The 20,973-nt window shown below is 38.4% G+C and overlaps 1 protein-coding gene across 1 annotated transcript in view; it reads left to right on the top strand.

The window, feature by feature from the left end:
* The first annotated feature begins 13,329 nt into the window (after positions 1-13,329).
* The window catches only part of LOC124387769 (insulin-like growth factor-binding protein 3), an 18,997-nt gene continuing 11,353 nt past the window's right edge, over positions 13,330-20,973 (top strand). Inside the window, exons 1-2 of the mRNA XM_046852325.1 lie at positions 13,330-13,749; positions 18,194-18,453. Of these exons, the coding sequence (XP_046708281.1) occupies positions 13,398-13,749; positions 18,194-18,453 (612 nt within the window). The 5' untranslated portion in view covers positions 13,330-13,397. The remainder of the gene's footprint in view (positions 13,750-18,193; positions 18,454-20,973) is intronic.

The following is a 20,973-nucleotide window of genomic DNA, read 5'->3' as shown; positions in this document are numbered from 1 at the left end:
AAATATATTTATTTGCTCTATATATATTTACATATATATTGCATGTTGTACATATACTTACCTATTTATCTGCACTTCTCAATTTGTACAATTGCTACTATTTGCACTGGTTAGATGAAAACTTTCATTGCCCCTGTACTTGTATTCTGCCCAATGACAATAAAGATGAATCGAATCTAATCTAATCTTCCACAAAAATGTACCTGGTAGTCGTTTATGAAAGTTGTAAGAATAAGGGTTATATATTCATCTGTATCCTGTAGTGAAATTCTATTTCTTTGCCACAGTTTTATTTTGGCCACCGGACCACATGAAGGTCTATTAACGAAAAAACTTCAAGTGCCCAGTGGGAAAGCAAACATTTGTTTTGTTATGATGGACTTTGAATTGTTGTGCTTTACACATTCCTCAAGTGGAATGGTTTCCATCAAAACCCGTGCAAAAGGCCTAACCACCATTTTGTGGCTGACAGCAAAACTCTATTTCTTCCATACTGGGATCCTTAACTTGGTTTTTGTAATCGCTCCATGTTGTTACAAATGCTAGGTCAGAAAAATGTTTGCGATATTGTTAACTTCCACCACACAGAGCCACAAAGGGTTTCATTCATTGCTTCCATTTACCACATCTCCGCATTTTTTAAGATCATGGACCACAGTGAGTTTCCATGCTTTGGTTCTGCATGTCTGATTCCAAATGAAGACACTTCACAAGTACTGCAATGATTTACTGTGCATTTCGAATTAATCCGGCAGAAAATCGCTCGGGTTGAAGCTACATTTAAAGGAAACCCAAAGCTTAAAGCTATCTAACATCAAAATAATGCTTTGGTTTAGCTAGGCTAACTAGTAAGTATAACGTTACAGTTGTGAAAGATGTTTCCTAAACAGTTTACCACAGCATTTACCACAGTCCTGTTATGTTCCATTGAGACCAAGAGTACTTTCTACACAATGTGCTCTCTCAACTGTCATCATATGAAAATGAGATTTCCATGCTCATGTGATACATAGATTTATCTTGACTTACCCAAGTTAAGTCTTGACTTGAGCCAAGTTCCTTTTCTGTTTAATCGCTTTTTTTTTTTTCCTGAAGCATTGTTTAGCCAGATGACACACACGATTCAATAAAGCCAGCAACTTCATAAATTTTCTGACTCTTCTAAGAAGACTTTCTTGGCGAGCAGTATTAGTTTAGATCCAGCACAAAAGCTAATCTAAAACCAAGAACTGGGGGGTTCTGTTTTCCAAAAAGTTATTTCCCTGAAAAATCATTGATCACTGAGGTAATCATTCAAATGACTTATTGCAGCTGTTGGAGCTGGTCTGAGGGGATCTGGCTATTTTATTCAAAATTAGTTGCTAAAGATGTGGATGGAAAATTGTTTGCTGAAGCTCAGGATCTATAGTGAGATGGGAGATAAGCAGATGAGATGCTGGAAGGTCATGAGTACAAATCCCAGCCCTGTCAAAGCTACTAGCGATGGCTCTTTCATGAACGATTCGTTCATTGTGAACAAGTCTTTAATGTGACTCGGAAGACTGAGTCGTTTTAACCGAGTCTTTAATGCGATTTAGAAGAGCGGATGATTTTGAGCGAGTCTTTAATGTGACTCAGAGGAACGAGACATTTTGAACATAATTCATGCAATCTAGAAGAGCGAGTCATTTTGAGCGAGTCTTTAATGTGATTTAGAGGAACAAGACATTGAACGAGTCTTTAATGCGATCTAGAAGTGCAAGTAATTTTAAGCAAGTCCCAATTGTGACTCAAAGGGACGAGACATTTTGAACGAGTCTTAATGCGACTCAGAAGAGCGAGTCATTTTTAACGAGTCTTTAATGTGACTCAGAGGAACGAGACATTTTGAACAAGTCTTCAATTTTATTCAAAAGAGCGAGTCATTTTGAACGAGTCTCAATGCGACCCAGAAGAGCGAGTCATTTTGAACGAGTCTTTAATGTGACTCAGAAGACTGAGTCAGTTTGAACAATTCCTTAATGCGATTTAGAAGAGTGAATCATTTTGAGCGAGTCATTAATGTGACTCAGAGGAACAAGACATAGTGAACAAGTCTTTAATGCGATCTAGAAGTGCAAGTAATTTTAAGCAAGTCTTTATTGTGACTCAAAGGGATGAGACATTTTGAACGAGTCTTAATGCGTCTCAGAAGAGCGAGTCATTTTGAACGAGTCTTTAATGTGACTCAGAGGAATGAGACATTTTGAACAAGTCTTCAATTTGATTCAAAAGAGTGAGTCATTTTGAACGAGTCTTTAATGTGACTCAGAAGACTGAGCCGTTTGAACAATTCCTTAAAGCGATTTAGAAGAGTGAATCATTTTGAGTGAGTCTTTAATGTGACTCAGAGGTATTAGACATTTTGAACGAGTCTTTAATGTTATTCAAAAGTGCGAGTCATTTTGAACAAGTCTTAATGCGACTCAGAAGAGCGAGTCATTTTGAACGAGTCTTTAATGTGATTCAGAAAAGCGAGTAATTTTAAACAAGTCTTAATGCGATTTAGAAGAGCGAGTCATTTTGAAAGAGTCTTTAAAGTGAATCAGAAGAACGAGTCATTTTGAACGAGTCTTTAATGTGACTCAGAAGCAAAGCATTGCAAAATCTCTGGAGGTTATGTACAGGAAACAGAATTGTCCTGAGTCCTCTGGTCCGAATCGTTCGTTCTTTTGTGACGTTACTTCTGTAGATGCTACGAAGGTGATTAAAGGATTCAAGTACTAAAATAAACAGCTCAAAAAAGATTTGTTCATTTTGACGAAAGAGATTCAAAGAACTGAGTCACTCAAATGATCAGATCACATTGAGCAAGGCCCTTATCCCTAAAGGCTCACTGGATAAAGATGTTTTCTCAAACGCTGTAAATGTAAAGTATAAATGTATGTCCAGATTAAGGAGTTGAAAAGTTATGCCAGAGAGTCTCCAATGAACTGTTTAGCTTATGAAAAGATTTTGGCAGGATTCCACCTGGAGAACACGGCCTGATGTCTTATTTCGTTTCTTTTATTAGGTAGATGTTTAAGCTTACACAACACTAGATACAGTACATGAAGTAGAAAATAATACCAGGAGCTTATCTTCTGTGAATATTACCTCAGTTGGGAGTGCCTGTTGTAGAACTGTTGTTGTTTTTCCTGGACCTCGAGCGAAATTCTCCCGAGATAAGTCAGCGAGCGTGTGGAGTTTCACTTGCACGTCCAGGATATACTGACTTATTTATACTCAGAGGTTTTCTTCATGGGCTTCCACCAATATATCAGTTTGAATTGGGAAAACCCATTATTCAGACCCTGGGCCAACTTCCAGACTGCAAATAATAGAAGTTAGATATTTTCCTCAATTTCTACTAACCTTATTAAAAAACTAAGTAATTTTATGACACCATTAGCTTGCGTGCCATAAAACACGGCCTGTTGATACTTTCATTTGTCTATTAGTGATGGGAAGATCGGATCATTTTAGTGACTTGATTCTTTGAATCTAATGAACAAATCTTTTTTTGAGTCATTTACTTCATCTTTTCCTTTGATCAAAAATAAAACAAAATGTTACATTTTTAATAAGCAATTTTAAATAAAATGCCTGCTTGGTAAAATAATATATAAAATAATATTTTATAAAAATAGAATAAATCAAATTAATGCATAACACTTGTTTTATTTGTTTTGTTTTTACATTAAATAATCTATTAAATTGGCACAAATTAAATTGATTAAATAAAAATAAATAAATGGAAAAAAATCTATAGTTTACATTTGTTAGGCCCCATTCGGGTAATAAAGATGTGTGTGTGTGTGTGTGTGTGTGTGTGTGTGTGTGTGTGTGTGTGTGTGTGTGTGTTTTGCATTTAATATTACATTTTCAAGATCTGATCTACTTAACTGTTCTACTTATTTCAGCAGACTTTAACAAATATCTTCATTCCTTCTCTCCTTCATTCATTTACTCCCTCAGTATGTGGATAATTGTCAGGATTGTTCTCCTTTTTCTCCTAAAGAGAAATTTTTGAAGCGGGACGTAAAATGCTAAAGAATCCATAGCATTAGCCAATAACCAGGTGTGGATTCAAGATGCAAGATTTTACAACTTCTTATTTCACTGCATGTTGTATCCTGCATAAACCTATGTACAAAAATCTCAAATCTTGAATCTATAGCACCAGCATTAGCCGCTAGCCATTTCCTGATCGTTAGCGCTATTGATTCTTTTGCGTTTTCATACTCCCGCAAAACAAATCTTATTTCCAATACAGAGCGAGTGGGCACAGTGACACTACACTCACTCCAGTTTCTTTTTTTATACCCCTGGCATTGTTGTGTATGTTTTTAAGTTTCAAAATCTTTTATTTTTAAAGTGCTAGACGGAGACTAAACAAACTTGCGGTCCGCCACTTTATACATTCCTGAGGAAACAGATTAATGTGACTCTTCTGAGTCACATTAAAAACTCGTTCAAAATGAACAAATCTTTCATGAACGTCACTATTCTCCTTTAATATTTAAAATATGATCTTGTCTTGGTCATGCTGTTTATAAAGATCATAAACTATATGGCATATAGTCTGGTCAAGGTTCCAATTTACCCAAAAGGTGTTCAGTGAGCTTTGAAGTCCAAGCTCTGTCCAACTTTGGTCAACCATATCTTCATGAAGCTCGCTTTGAGCACAGGAGCAATGTCATGCTGGAACGGGTTTAGAGTAGGAAAACTGAAACCGTAAAGCTATAGGGACATTTCATGCATTGTATTGCTTATATCTTTGAAGTTTGGAGAAGAATCATATTGTGGTGTGATGGTCAGGTACATACTTGTAACCATATAATATAGATAGATAGATAAGTTGCATAACACTTCACCTTCACCATTTACACTATTCCCAGTCCTTCATCGGTGGTTGAGGCTCTGGGTTACTGGTTAGGGGTTCAAGCCAAGGTGTTGCCAAGTTGCCACTCTTGAGGCAAATGAGCAAGGCCCTTGACCTTCTGTGCTCCTGGGGTGCTGTTTCATGGCTGATGCTGTGCTCTGACCCTCAGCTTCCAAACATCACAGGGATATGCAAAGAAAAAATTTCACTTCTCTGTAAAAAGTACATGTGACAAGTACAGTATAAAGAACCTTTCTTTCGTATTATCATGTCTTTGTGGATTAAGAATAGGGCTGAACTTATATGGACTACTTGTGTCCTCTTTTTACAGTTCCAACAGATCTGGCCAGATTATACTTCGGGTAAATGGTGATAATTGCAGAGAAAGAATTGCAGTTAGCAATGTGTGATGCCAAGTCTTATCCCTGGTCCCTCAGCGTCCCAATACCCAATTGGGGGCCAATTTGCCATGCTTACTTTTTCTATTTTTTCTAATAGTTCCTACTGGGAAGGACCAAAGTTGTTGGGAATGCTGCTGCTCTCGGGCCCTTTTCCTGCGAATCCACAAACCGCTTCAAAAAGGGCAAAAAGGCGATCCACTTTCTCCAGTGTCAGCTCCTGGAACCAAACCGAAACCAAGCTTGCGGCTTTCCATCTCACTCTGCTCTGCAGCTATTCAGCGTCATGTGAACTCCGAGCCACAAAACACACACTCACTTCTGAGAAAAAGACAAATGAGATGAAGACAAAGCTCAAAATAATAAGGGTCCATTGTGCTTCATCAGTCCTCACTTACAGCTTTCGTTTCATGGTGCAGACCCATGCTAACAAGAAGACAGCTTTGGATGCATCTTACTATAATCATGAAGAAGCTAGGATGAAAAATTCCGGAAATTTTCAAGATGGGAAACTTTCCATGGGAATATATATGGGAATTAACAGAAATAAACTGTGAATTTACAAAATTATAACAAGGAAAAACTCTTGCAGGATCATTTTGGTTAAAACAATTAGATTTAATACAATTTTAGTTGAATTTCTACCTGCACATACTTAATTTTGTTTCTTTGATCAAACATAAAACAAAATGTTAAATTTTTAATAAGCAGATCCTCAACACGTCTACTTACACCAACTTTAACTATAGTTCCAATCATTTATATGTGTGTTTATTAGTTGTGTAACGGTACACTAGTTTTTTAAGTCGGTACAATTCCGGTACGATTAAGAAGAAGAAATGCAAAACAAATTGCTTTTCATTTTTTTATGAACACATTTTATTATTATTCATATTTGTGATTAATAGTTGAAATTTTTAAAACAATTTAAATAAAATGCTGGCTTGGTGAAATATTATATATAATAATATTTTATTAAAATAGAATAAATCAAATAAATGCATAACACTTGTTTTATTATATTGATTAAGTGAGTAATCAATTCAATTGACACAAATTAAATTGATTAAATAAAAATAAATAAATGGAAAGAAATGAATAGTTTACATTTGTTAGGCCCCTTTTGGGTATGTGTGTGTGTGTGTGTGTGTGTGTGTGTGTGTGTGTGTGTGTGTGTGTGTGTGTGTGTGTTTTACATTTAATATTTTATTTTCTATAGACATGATCTACTTAACTGTTCTATTTATTTCAGCAGACTTTATCAAATATCTTCATTCCTTCCATCCTTCATTTATTTATTTACTCCCTCGATGTGTGGATAATTGTCAGGATTCTCCTTCTAAGAGAAAATATTGAAGCTGGACGTAAAACATTAAATAATCAATAGCGTTAGCGTTAGCCGATAACCAGGAAGTGTCTAGCGGCTAACGCTAGAGCACATTCATCAATCACATGCACACATTTGAGTCAGAAAATCACATCCATTCAAGTTTTGAATATTTTGAGTTTTGATATTATGGGTAAATATATTGTATCTTTGAGTAAATATATTTTATCGACAGATAAACTAAAAGTAAGCTAGCACTATTTTATTGACAATTTATGAGGCCAGCTAGCTTAAGCCATATATTCTTTTTGTGAAAACTGTAATATTGTAAAATATCTATCAAGAAATATCTACAATTGTTCTACTTACAATAAAATCAAAGAAAAATAATAGCCATTTGTTCAAATCTGTATTAGTTAGATTTTCATGTCTGCTTATGACCAAACAAAATGTTTATGTTTGTTTAAATACACTATATGGACAAAAGTATTGGGACACCTGACACTTTTCTGCTATATGTGTTTCTTCTCTAAACTGTTACCACAAAGCTGGAGGCACACGAGCGTACATCGTCTTTACAATTTTGTACATTTATCATTCTTTATCTGGAAACCCAAACCTGTTCCAGCATAACAATGCACAAAGTGAGCTCTATGAAGATCTGCTTTACATTGTTCAAAGAGGAAGATCTTGATTGCCCCGCTATAAAGCTCTGATCTCAACCCTATTGAACAGTAAAATGTGAACGCTGATTGCACCTCAGGCCTCCTCACCTCACAAGAGCAAACTGGCACCAAAAGTGGAATGCAAACCTCAAAAAGCACACACCGTACATTTTAAAAGGGTGTCTGAAAACTTTTGCCAGTATAGTCTTTGATACAGTTTATATAAATTTCCCAAAATTTCTCATCAATTCCCATAAATTCTCATAAATTCCTGGTTTACATCGTGGTATAAAAACCAACTAACTCAGTACTTGAAAATTCCCCAGATGAAGTTCCCATGGAAAGTTTCCTAACTTGGAATCATCTGATGCACGGGATTTTGGAAATGCTGCCTCACACTGTGCATGAACCTCCAGTTTTGGAAAAATTAAAAACCACTAGTAGAAGTTACACTGACGTGGGCACACAGTCAGAGATGAGTAACCCAAACAGCTGTCTGGAGAACTTTCCAACCGTGTGATCTCACTATGCAAAATGATTACAACGCAAGCTTGGCATAGTGTTTTAAACAATTCAATTCAAACCTCCCAGGTCAGGACCTGGCAATGTCCTTTTGATGACAAGTTGACCTGCCCTACAACAGCTCTCCTCACAGCTCGAGAGTCTAGCTAGCATAAGGGAGATTCCACAGTTGGATTTAGCTCTTGTAATTGAATGACAATAGCGTGTTATTTTACAAGGTTTCGTAAATAAGTAAGAGTGTTGCGGCTAATTCGCTAATACACGAAACATGCTAACGGAACAAGGACAAACCGGGGCATGCTTATGTTTACTTATAGCGATAGCATATATAGTTATAGCTATATGGTTACAAATTCACTGGTCATTCTAGAAATATCACTGAAAATCCTGTCGAGAATTTCGCAACATTCATTCAACTTCCTGTTGTTGTTTTTTTTACCCCCGAACCTATAAATGGAGGACTTGTGGGAAAAGCAAGTTTTTGGCATGAATAATAAGAAGAATAAGAATTATAGGCAGGCAGGGAGTGTCGTCTGCTCGCACCGCAGCGACGTCGAATGATTAATAAAGCCAGATGATGTTGACATGTCGACTTTATGGTCCCGAACAGCGAACATTTGTGGGGAAATAATTCTCCAAAATGAAGCATTAGTAAATATACGGATATTCCCAGTACAGCGTGACCAATATGATCTCAGCTGCCTTGTTCCGATGCAGTTTCGTGCTTTGAAACCATCAGTTCCCCTTCTATCCCAATCCACGAAGCAGCTGTTTGGAGGGTCACAAAATGAATAACAGTTGCATGTTACACAGGATACGATGCCCGGTTTGGAATTTTCATCGTTGAGTGTAATAAATTATCCCAGAATTCAAACCTCAAGCCATCATTTCTGTACAAAATGCACCAGTAACCTTCACCCTTTTAAGGCAATACTCTATCCATATCGTTAATTCTTAGGTGGGACTGGATACAAGTGTGTTATTTGATATGAATAGGATCCATGTTTGGCAGATACTGGGCATATGAAGCTCACAGGACAAACAAAGCCCATGTTAATCACTTGGCCTTAAATTAACAGCTATTTCCAGACACCCTTTGTTTTTTTCATACATTACATTTAGCAGCTTATATTTATCTCATTTATACTGAGTAGCTTTGGGGGTAAGGGACTTGCTCAGGGGCCCAGGAGCTTGGATTGAACTCGTGACCATTGGGTCCAAAGTCCAATGCCTTAACCACTAAACTACCACAACCCCATCCTTAGTAATTGCCTGGTCAGGCTCAAGGTGGTTTTCAATCATCCTACTTGTTTGATAGCAGTGCTTAACATTTACATTTTCACTGCATTTGGCGGATACCCTTTTTCAGAACGACTTCCAACTAAACAGTTGAAAGTTAAGGGACTTGCTCAAGTTCCCAGCAGTTGCAGTGTTGGTTGGATATGAACGCATGAACATCTGATCAGAAGTTTAAGGAGCTGGGCTACTGATCAGAAGGTCGGGGAGTCAAGACCAGGTCGCCAAGCTGCCACTCTTGGGTCCTTGGGCAATGCCCTCAACCCTCTATGCTCCAGGGTGGCATGGTATCACGGCAGACCCTGCGCTCTGACCCCTGGCTTCCGAGCAAGCTGGGATACGCGAAGAAAGAATTTCACTGAGCTATTATATATATATATATATATATATATATATATATATATATATATATATATATATATATATATGTGACAAATAAAGGATATTCTTCTTCTTCTACCAACAGAAGTGAGGCCTGTGTGATTTAAGAATAGTCCAGGTTTCTTCAGTGATGTAGCTGAGGAACCGTCAGAGCCAGGATGCACACACCATACTGACATTTCTGTATTAGTTTTGTTTGTTTAGCTTCTTTTGCAATGTTATCTGTTATTCCCATGAGTTTTAGTGGGAAAAACGATCTCCTGGTTTAGGCCACACCCACTTCAGGTTTAAAATCAGAATCAGAAAGAGCTTTATTTATAGTATGTTTGCACTTACAGGGAATTTGTTTTGGTGATAGAAGCTTCACAAGTTGCACATTAAAAAATAATAATAATAAATTAATAAATAAAGATAAAATCTAAAAAATATTGCACAGAAAAATACAAAATAAATCAATTAAAAATGCAAATATTTACATTTTTTATTGCGCAATGGCGGGAGCAACAAGTAAGAAAGGTGGCATATGAATGAAATGTATTTTAGTGAAAACGAATAAATAAATGAATTACATTTAATAATAATCATAATAGTTATCATTCGCATAGTCACACAGTGCTGTCCTTAAATCGCGTTTTTCCTCGTTCTGAAATATCAAACTCTAGTCATGAAAAAGTTTCAGGAACGTTCTGACCCGCCAAATCGTACGCATTAGAGAAAACGCTGCATCATGCTGTGCGTAAACGCATGCGCCTCCTGTTCTGGGAAATGAAAACCGCAGGTCGAGGTTACACAGGGGTAGGGCCACAGTCAGACAGCGAAACGCCAAGCACAGTAATAACCTAATAAAATGTAATTGTTGTTTTTTCTTCCCTGTTCTTTTACAATGTGTTGTTTTGTTTACGTTCGGGAGCCAAGAACGGGTCTGATTTCCCGCTGCAGCATACAGTAATCTTCCAATTTTCAGTGTAAATGAGGGTTAGATGAGAAAAGGCCTGTATGTGAAAGTACACATCAAATATACCACATATACCAGTATATATTGTATATTCCGTATATATTTATGACAGTACACGAGCCAGCTCCATGAAGATATGCTTCACTTGGGTTGGAGTGGAAGATCCTGAGTGAATGACCTCGACCTTGACCCTATTAGAATAAATTGGCCATTTGAGCATAGAAGACCACTCAAAATCACTGGAGCATCATCAAGCTAGAACAAGTTTGGGTCTCCTACTTCGAACAAAGGCGAAAATATTCGATAATACTGCATCCGAACTCGTCCTGCACCATTGTGTGCTCCTGACTTTGCGCTAATCGTCAAAAAAAAAAAAAAAAAAAAAGTGTCGGAATACTTTTGATCACACAATGGACTGTTTTTTTGACTGAGGTTTTGGTGAAGGCTCGTTTCTGAGACCTTGAGTATTCGCTGGTGTTTGGAGTGTGTGAACGTCGTATGAACGCTCAAGCCTTGATAGCGGTAGTTGATGATAAGATGCACAAGGAAGAATCGCGTTCGGGTAAAAAAAAAAAAAAAAAGTGTCCCAATACTTTTGCCCATATTGCGTGTATAGATGTGTATGCAAAAACATGGCAATGGACTTTTTTTTTTTAACTCACAACATTCGAAAAACTCTTACAGATGGCACGAATAACCCTGATTATCTTGATGATCTCGGGGCTTGAGGGGTTGTTCCTGGTTTTCAGTGAGGAGTTTCAACAACAAGTGGTCCAGTGAAGGACAAAACTCATTGCGTTCAGAAATGACTGATCAGAGTTACACCCCTTCATGACAACGGTATCCCATAATACCAGTGTCCTCTTAAAGCAGGATATCACTGTACAGAATTGTTCAGGAACGGTTTGAGGAACATGTTCAAGATGTTGACCTCCTTGGCCTTCAGATTCCAAGATCTCACTCTGATCATGCGTCTCTGTGGGACAGTCTTTCTGTCTCTCTGTCTGTCTGTCTAAACACAGCAGCGAGTTCGCCGAATGTCCAAAGATATTGGGACCCAGCCTGCTGTGGTTCTTCCCCCAACCCTATTGAGATGAATTTGAAAACCGCTCACTTACATCAGAACCTGATCTTGTGTCTGAAGGTGCACGGAATCTAGTGGAGCATCTTCTCAGAAGAGTGAAGCTTATTATAACAGCAATAGTGTGAAAAATGCACAGTCTTTTGCTCCGGTGTCCACAAACTTTTGCCCCTATAGTGTATGGGCACCTGTGAGCATCACTGCTGCATCTGATGGTGAGCTCCTATCACCACACACCATAGAGTGAGACCACTCTGTACAGCTTGGGATGGTTCCACATAAAGATCATGTGAAGAAACACATCTTCCTCATGGAGAAACCTTGAGAGGAACCAGACTTAAAAGCAAACATCATTGATCTTCATGTGGAACCATCCCAAGCTGTACAGAGTGGTCTCCAATGGAAGAGCAATGTTCTCTTACGGTTCTTTTTATGGCTTTATTCATTCGTTAATTCATTCAGTCATCTTCTAATGGTTGTGGTTGAACGGTGGATCTTGTGAGTCGAACCCCAGGACAGCTTGGTGTCTACCTGCTTGTTTTTAGAAGGTGGGAAGAAACCAGAGAACCCTGAAGAAAGTATTTCACAGGTTCAAGATCAAATCAGGGACAATGGCTGCAGCTTAATGTTTTTATGTTATACAACATCATTTCATTTGTATTTACACTATTTGGACAAAAGTATTGGAACACCTGACCTTCTCTGCCATAAGCTGGAGGAACACCACCGTACATCATCTATGGTCGCGGAATAAACCTGTAAACTCAAACCTGTTCCAGCATGGCAATGTGCACAAAGTGAGCTCCATGAAGAAGATCTGCTTGACATGATTTGGAGAGGAAGATCTTGATTGCCCTGCCATAGAGCTCTGATCTCAACCGTATTGAACAGGATGATTGTGAACTGCACCTCAGGCCTCCTCACCTCTCCAGTATGGTGTATATTATATATATCATGCAAGCTCCATGTAGATATGGTTTCCATCAGCTGGTCTATCAAGTCTTGATCGTTACCACATTTAAGCCAAATCGCACTCCAACCATCAGGTGCGATATCTCAGATAAACGATTTGTGGATTCGCGTCATCACCGAAACATCCACAACGTACGGTCAAAAGTATTTGGACATCCATTTTGGCCAACTTTTTAATTGCACACAATTGTACAGAAGGTCTCTGGATTCAGATTCGCTCGAATTCGGAGACCTCTTCCAGCATGACAATGTGATCCTGAGCGGCCTCCCATGCCCAAACGGAAAATTCATTCTAATAAGGTTGTGGTCAGAGGTTCACTCAAGATCTTCCACTCCAGCCCATGGGAAGCAGATGTTCATGAAGCTGGTGCATTGACATAAATCTAAGAATCTTGTGGGGAAGAATATATTGATGTAAATGTATATATAAAACAAAATGAGTTGTATGAGTGGTAAGTAAACACATTAAAAAATAAAGACTGAATGTCGCTTCATAACTATTTATTTATTTGTAATATTTGATATAGTTATGAAGCGACCCTCAGCCTTCTCTAACACGTCCTGAACCCAGACGGGGAGTGACGTCACGCACACGCCGATGCTGCATTATTCATGAAAGGGGGCGTGACCCCAGATCTCAGCGTCTATATATAGAGAGAAGTTTTCCATTTAAAAACGCGCGTCTCACGTGGGCATCTTTTTGGGGCATTATTAATTACTATTATTATTATTTTTTTTAATAATATTCATTTTTTAAGTTCTTCTTATTATAATTACACCTAAAATTATTATTATTAGAAATAATAGTATTATTTGCTTTAGCTTCTTCTTTTTTTTTTTTTTTTTTTTTTTTTTTTTTTCCCCCCACTCACCCCCTCCCCACTACCACCGCCACCGCCACCATCCGTCTCCGTGAGCATGGTGGCCGCGCTCCGCTCGCTGCTCGTGTCCGTGAGCCTGGCCGCGGTGGCGCGCCTGGGCTCGGCCGTGGGCGCGGTGATCCACTGCGAGCCCTGCGACGCCGGCGCGCGGACGCTGTGCGACCCCGTGCCCGAGGACTGCACGGAGCGGGTGCGCGAGCCGGGCTGCGGCTGCTGCGTGACGTGCGCGCTGTCCGAGGGCCGCGCGTGCGGCGTCTATACGCGGCGCTGCGGCGCGGGGTTGGTCTGCAGACACCGGGCGGGCGAGCCGAGGCCCCTGCACGCCCTGCTGGAGGGCCGCGGGGTGTGCGTGAACCAGACCGCACCTCCACCGGTCAGCGCGCGACCAGGTACGCCACTTTGCATTTTTTTTTTCCAGTTATAATTATTTGATATTTATATATGGTATATATATTATATTTGCGTGCTATATATTATATATATCACGCAAAAAAGATGTGCGCGTGATTGAGTGTGCGATATCACCTCAATGCTATTTGAAAATAAAAGAACATTATGCATGCACTTGAGCTGAAGCTGAATTTCTAGGACCAAGACGCACGCGCATTCCCCTATCCGTCTATCCATCCATCCATCTATCCATCCGTCCTCCCCTGTCACATCTCTGAGTATTTTAATGCGAACGGTACCACACTGGTCAGTCTTAGGGGTTTCCTGTTAAGTGCGCACCTTTTGCACCTTTCCCCAAAAATGTGCATGCATAAATAAATTGAATAATATACAGGGAAATTCATTTTCGCTCGTGACATGGACCATTGGTACAATTTTACTCCCAGTGTGACATATCTTTAATACGAATAGGACGGTGACAGCATCTGCATGGACGTTTTATAGATCACGTGGATGTTCCAATAGAGAGAGAGAGAGAGAGAGAGAGAGAGAGAGAGAGAGACGCACAGTCTATCAGTCTATCTATAGTAAATTTGGCCAAAAATGAACATTTGGAGCTGATAGGCTTGTCTGCTTTATTTAATTCTTTTTTGTATTAAAATGTATAAATGTTCGTTCTGCATGTGTGTGTGTGTGTGCACAGTCTGTTAGGATCCATACAGTCATCATTCCAAGTTATCAAGTGTGTGTTCAGTTTATTTGGGAAATCTGAATATTACCGAGATATGAGCATCATACATATAAGTGTGTTCCTGCAAAACAGCGACAGATCAATATCGACACTTCCATGATTCGAAGTTGTGCATGGAGCACACTTTTCTTCATTTTTTATTTTTTTTTAAACCCTATATAAATTTCACATTTTAAATGTATATGGCAGACGTCCTTATTGAAAATGACAAGGGGCAGCTTGTGATTTGAACTCCTAACTTTCTGGGCCAAAGGCCAATGTTTTAATCAGTATATAGTGTAAAGTTTAAAGTATAGTACATAGTATACTATAAAGTAAATTATAAAGTATCATTGAAAGGACGATATACAGTATATTGTATAATGCAGTATAAAGTAGAAATTTTATAGCATAGTATAAAGTATAATATAAAGAAAAGTACATGTATATACTGAAGTAAAATGTACAATATAAAGTTGAAAGTATGTAATAAAGTATATACTGTATACTATACTTTACAGTATAGTTTAAAGTATCGAATCAAGTATAGAGTATAGTAGACTATATAATAAAGTATAAAATCAAGTTTAGAGTATAGTAGAATATATAGAATAAAGTATAGAATAAAGTATAGAGTATAGTAGAATATATAATAGACAGTATAGAATAAAGTATAGAGTATAGTAGAATATATAATATAAAGTAAAGAATAAAGTATAGAGTATAGTAGAATATATAATAGACAGTATAGAATAAAGTATAGGGTATAGTAAAATATATATCATAGGAAGTATAGAATAAAGTATAGAGTATAGAATATATATATAATAGGAGTATAGAATAAAGTATAGAGTATAGTAGAATATATAATAGACAGTATAGAATAAAGTATAGGGTATAGTAAAATATATATCATAGGAAGTATAGAATAAAGTATAGAGTATAGTAGAATATATATATAATAGGAAGTATAGAATAAAGTATAGAGTATAGTAGAATATATATAATAGGAAGTATAGAATAAAGTATAGAGTATAGTAGAATATATATAATAGGAAGTATAGAATAAAGTATAGAGTAGAATATATAATAGACAGTATAGAATAAAGTATAGAGTATAGTAGAATATATATAATAGGAAGTATAGAATAAAGTATAGAGTAGAATATATAATAGACAGTATAGAATAAAGTATAGGGTATAGTAAAATATATATAATAGGAAGTATAGAATAAAGTATAGAGTATAGTAGAATATATATATAATAGGAAGTATAGAATAAAGTATAGAGTATAGTAGAATATATATAATAGGAAGTATAGAATAAAGTATAGAGTAGAATATATAATAGACAGTATAGAATAGAGTATAGTAGAATATATATAATAGGAAGTATAGAATAAAGTATAGAGTATAGTAGAATATATATAATAGGAAGTATAGAATAAAGTATAGAGTATAGTAGAATATATATAATAGGAAGTATAGAATAAAGTATAGAGTAGAATATATAATAGACAGTATAGAATAAAGTATAGCGTATAGTAGAATATATAATAGGAAGTATAGTAGAAAGTATAGTATAAGGTAATGTATAAAGTATTTATAGAAAGCAAAACATGTTTCATGACAAGAACAATTGTACCATATACACTATATGGACAAAATTTTGTGGACACCTGACACCACATGCTTTTTCCGAACGTCCCATACCGCATTTATTCCCATTTTGATGTTATAATATCCTCTACTTCATTTTATTTGGACTGTGCTTGTGGAAATTTGTGCTCATTCAGACACACACACTGATGTAGGTGAGGTGAGGGGGGTCTGGGGTGCACCCATGAACAGTGTTGAACATCTTCATGGAGATGGCTTAGTGCACAGTGGTATCGTCATGTTGGAACAGGTCTCCTAGTTCAAGTGAAGAGAAGATTTCATGCAACCACAGTTTGGGAAAGAACCACATATGGCTGGGAAAAGTCTGGTGTTCCAATACTTTTGGCCATAAAGTGTATTTTGTACACTTGTATTATTGTCATAAGATTATTGTTTTTTGCCTGAGAATTCTGAGTAATTTGGTATTTCATGATCACGATATCTAGTAACTGGAGGGTGAACTGATTTATTTTCACTACTAATTTACATTCTCTGGTTTCTATTGGTTGCCTGATTAATAATGTACGGATGACGTTTGCATGGGGTGGTGGTGCGAAATCTTTGAGATATTTAGCTTAGGCCAGCCTTATTTTTGAATTAAAACAGCTTTACACCAGTATCCTCTAGCATTACTTAGTATTCTGCAATAATTTCAGCATTATTAATCTTAGTAGTTTTAGTCTAACCATTATGTAGAGTTACTTAATTATGAAATTGAGAGAATATAGTATAGTATAATCAAGCTTTACAAACATATATGGTAGAATATAACCTTCACTTTTGCACCAAGCATTAAATTTGAAACACCAAAAAAAGTGTTCAAATTTGATAAATATGTGCTAAACTAATAAATATCTTCCTTCATTTCCATAATTGTTAAAGTCAAATGCTCAGGATAGAAACTGAACATATGGTTAGTGTGATAGTAATCAAACAATCACATTCTAATGGATTTAAATTGAGCACGATTAGCACCCAGGGCCGTTTCTAGCCCTTTTTGGACACTAGGCAAGACCCCACCAGTGGCTCCACCATCCCAGCACAATGCTCCACCCCCACACTATACAAATCATTCATAAACTTCTATAAAAAGGTTAAACTTGTTTAATAATCATTGCAAAATTGCCTGAATTCAAATATGTAAACATGTACAGTATATTACAGTTCAAAAGAAAAACAGGTACATAAATTTAATGGAGGACTGTGGCGAGGCAGAGGGTGATCACTGGCACCCCCCCTGCTGGTTGCACTCTAGGCAACCGACTAGTTTGCCTATGCCTAGAAACGGGGATTTGGTAGAACAGTGGTTAAGGCCATGGATCAGAAGGTCATGAAATCAAGTCCCAGCACGACCAAACTTGCACTGCTAGGTCCTTGAAGCAAGGCCCTTTACCCTCAACTGCTCTGATGTAAGTGTATAAGGGCGTCTGCCAAATGCCGTAAATGTACATGCTTTGCTTTTAGTACTAACTTAAATTCTACATTCAGTATGATTTAAAAAGCTAGCTCCATTTGTTTTTGATCACCAGGCAAAGTTTTTGACTTCTCCAAATGCTAGGTACGGAACCTGAAAGTGGCTGGAACTGTGGTTGAAAATCTTCACAATGCTTAACAGTTGAACTTCTCCATGTTTGTACTTCTTTTGGGCAAGTCCCAGAGCTTAAAAACCCTTCTCTCTCGTCTCCCGAAATCCCTTTTTCCTTCTGGACTCTAGCGCAGCACTTTGGCACACTTTCTGTTTAGTCAAGTTTATTTATAAAGCCTGAAATCACAAGCATGTCTTAATGGGCTTCGCAGGCTCTTAACAGTCGACAACCCAGCTTAGGACCCTAAGTGCACAGCAGGTGATGAACGTGAGGATAAACAACGGAGAGGAAATTGCAGACATCGAAATTAGACCTAATTTCATTCCTTCTTTCAAACCCTATGATTGAAACAAAGTAGAAAGCTACAATGATTGTGTTGTTTCCTACATTCTTGTCTAGAGGGGGGAAAAAAAAGCTTGGCAGGTTTGTGTTTTGCATCTTCTCAGCATTCTTCTGTCCGATTTTCAGTGGTGAGTGCCAGGGTGCCTGAGGACTATTCCAGCAGCAACTCGACGAGTCCACCGGCACCAGCTGGACATGCGCAGTCAACGGATGTCTTCCCTTCCAATGGTCGGCGTCCCCCGGCCTACCGGCTTCACCCTAAAGCTGAGGACATCCGGCGTGAACAAGAGCGGAAGAGCCACAGCTTTAAAATCGGTGATCCTCTGGTGCTGGCTCCTTCCAACCATGAGAATATCGCATTCGAGTCCAAGCAGGAGCCAGAGTATGTAAGTACAATGCCAGGATCGTTGAGATAACCGGAAGGTAGTTGGCGCACATGGTAGTGTCCATCAAATTCCCTGGCAACATTCGAATTTGGTTGTTGGCGCTGTTTGAGAATCTGTACGCTTCAAATCGGTATACAATCAGCCAAATATGCTACTCAGAGTCCTCTGGGGGTAGTACAATGTGCACAGTGGATCTAGGAAGAGCTCCTAGAGTCATGCGTAATCAAATTCAGGCCCTAATCGAACACACCTGTGCCTAAAAATCAGAGCGCTCTCAGTATTTTAACGAGCCGAAGTAGGTGTGTCAGGGCAGCTTGGCACCAGACGTGCATTCCATGTGGTACACCAGGAAAGCGATTGCATAATGCTTGGCTTTGAACAAGAATGACATTTTACAATAGGCAGACTCTGTGAGAACAGTCCGTATACGGACGCATATAATTTCATTTTCCCACAGTGGCTCTCGATGCTGACTGCCTTGACAGTCGCTGCTGGTATTGGACTTTGTCTTTTTATAGTTCTTAAACTTTGTTTGTTCCCAAGAACATTGCAGTAAGGAACATTTTTATGAAGACATCTGATTTCAGTTCCCTACCCAGACCCCCCCTTTTCTTCTTTCTGCTCCTGAGCTTTGCACAGCTTGGCTGCCGGGCATAATCATGCTACTGCTTGCCTTAGCGTCTGTAGTTCAGTCAGGCTGGAGACAGGACGAAAATGCATGAGCTTGGCATGAGGTTTATTAAGGGCGTGTGTAAGAATCCGAACTGCTGACCACGCCGGGGGGTCTAAACCCATGCAGCCAGGTTTAAGTGCAGGATAATCTTTCAATAAAGTAAACAAGACAGGAAGGGCAACGATGCATAATGTGGCAGCTCGGAATCGGCGCAAGCTAACAACGTGATATTCGCTAAACTAAAAGGGTACAAACTAATCGAAGGGGAAACAATATACAGGTTCTCACAATCAGGGATAATGGACCACTTCCAAAGCAAAGAGAGGAATAAGGTCTAAGCAGGAGCATGTGGTCACTATGGGAATTATAAGGACTCATGACATCATGTAGAATGTAAAATTTGGGCTAATTCTTTGACATTTTGGCATCTGTAATTAGTTGCGTAATTAACAAAGCAACAATGGTGTGGCCAACAGCAAGTAATGCTAAATAACCTACAGTAAGCCAATGTTTGCTAGTTTTTGTCTTTACCCTAAAGTTGCTAATCCATGCCCACACACACACACATACTGTACACATTTACACACTTGTTCACACCTACAGCAGCAGTAGCAACAACTAGAGACCAACTTCTTTACCTGGAGAAAATCAACATGAGACCATGCTAAACTCCACACAGACTGCAACCCGGCTTTTCAAACCTCGGCCCATAGAACTATTAGGTGAACTATGAGGTGAACATGGTAGTCACTGGACAATCAGGTCACCCCAGCTCACACAAACACTTACCGAAGAGGTAGCATTTTTAGATAGTTGAAACAAACTATAGCAAACGCAAATGTTCATCAGTTCAGCATTTTTTCTTCTTTCTTAATCAAAAATATATGGACTAGATTCTGCTTTGCTAATGCAAACATAGAAATCTTAGCAAATTTAGCTTCAGTTTAGCGTTTACATAGTCATTTTCACCATGTCCAACATACAAGTGACCAAATCAGTCTGCAGAAGTCTATTTTTGGATTCTGTTTAAGGCCAAGTGTCCTATGTTTTGTTCAAATCAACACTTTTAAGCTTGATCTGATATCTAGTCTCTTGGCTGATGTTTCATGAAACATCCATGTAGAAACTTGCCAGACCTGCTGGCTGTATAACGTGTGTACAGAATGCACACTACATGAGAGGTGTAAAGAGTACCTGAAAGTCATACTTGAGTAAAAGTATTAATACCTTTTTATAAATAGCTGCAAAGAGGTGGAGAAGGTGGAGGAGTTCAGGTACCTAGGGTCAACAGTGCAGAGTAATGGAGAGTGTGTTAGAGAAGTGAAGAAAAGAGTGCAGGCAGGGTGGAGTGGGTGGAGAAGAGTGGAAGCAGGAGTGATTTGTGATAGAAGAGTATCTGTGAGAGTGAAAGGGAAAGTTTATAGGACTGTGGTCAGACCTGAGATGTTGTATGGTTTAAAGACATTGTCATTGAGTAAAAGGTGGAGCTGGAGGTAGCAGAGCTGAAGATGTTGAGGTTTTCATTGGGAGTGACGAGGATGGACAGGATTAGAAATTAGAGGGACAGCGCATGTAGGACATTTTGGAGACAAGGCGAGGGAGGTGTGATTGAGATTGTTTGGACATGTGCAGAGGAGGTGACGTGGGGTATATCAGTAGGAGAATGCTGAGGATGGAGCCACCAAGAAGAAGGAAAAGAGGAAGACTAAGGAGGAGGTTTATGGATGTGGTGAGGGAAGATATGCAGGTAGTTGGTGTGACAGAGGCAGATGTAGAGAACAGGGGGGTGGAGAAGGATGAGCCGCTGTGGCGACCCCTAATGGGAGCAGCCAAAATAAGAAGATAAA

The sequence above is a fragment of the Silurus meridionalis genome, chromosome 6 (assembly GCF_014805685.1).
Source record: "Silurus meridionalis isolate SWU-2019-XX chromosome 6, ASM1480568v1, whole genome shotgun sequence".
NCBI classification, from domain to species: domain Eukaryota; kingdom Metazoa; phylum Chordata; class Actinopteri; order Siluriformes; family Siluridae; genus Silurus; species Silurus meridionalis.
This window is presented reverse-complemented; position numbering and strand designations above follow the sequence as displayed.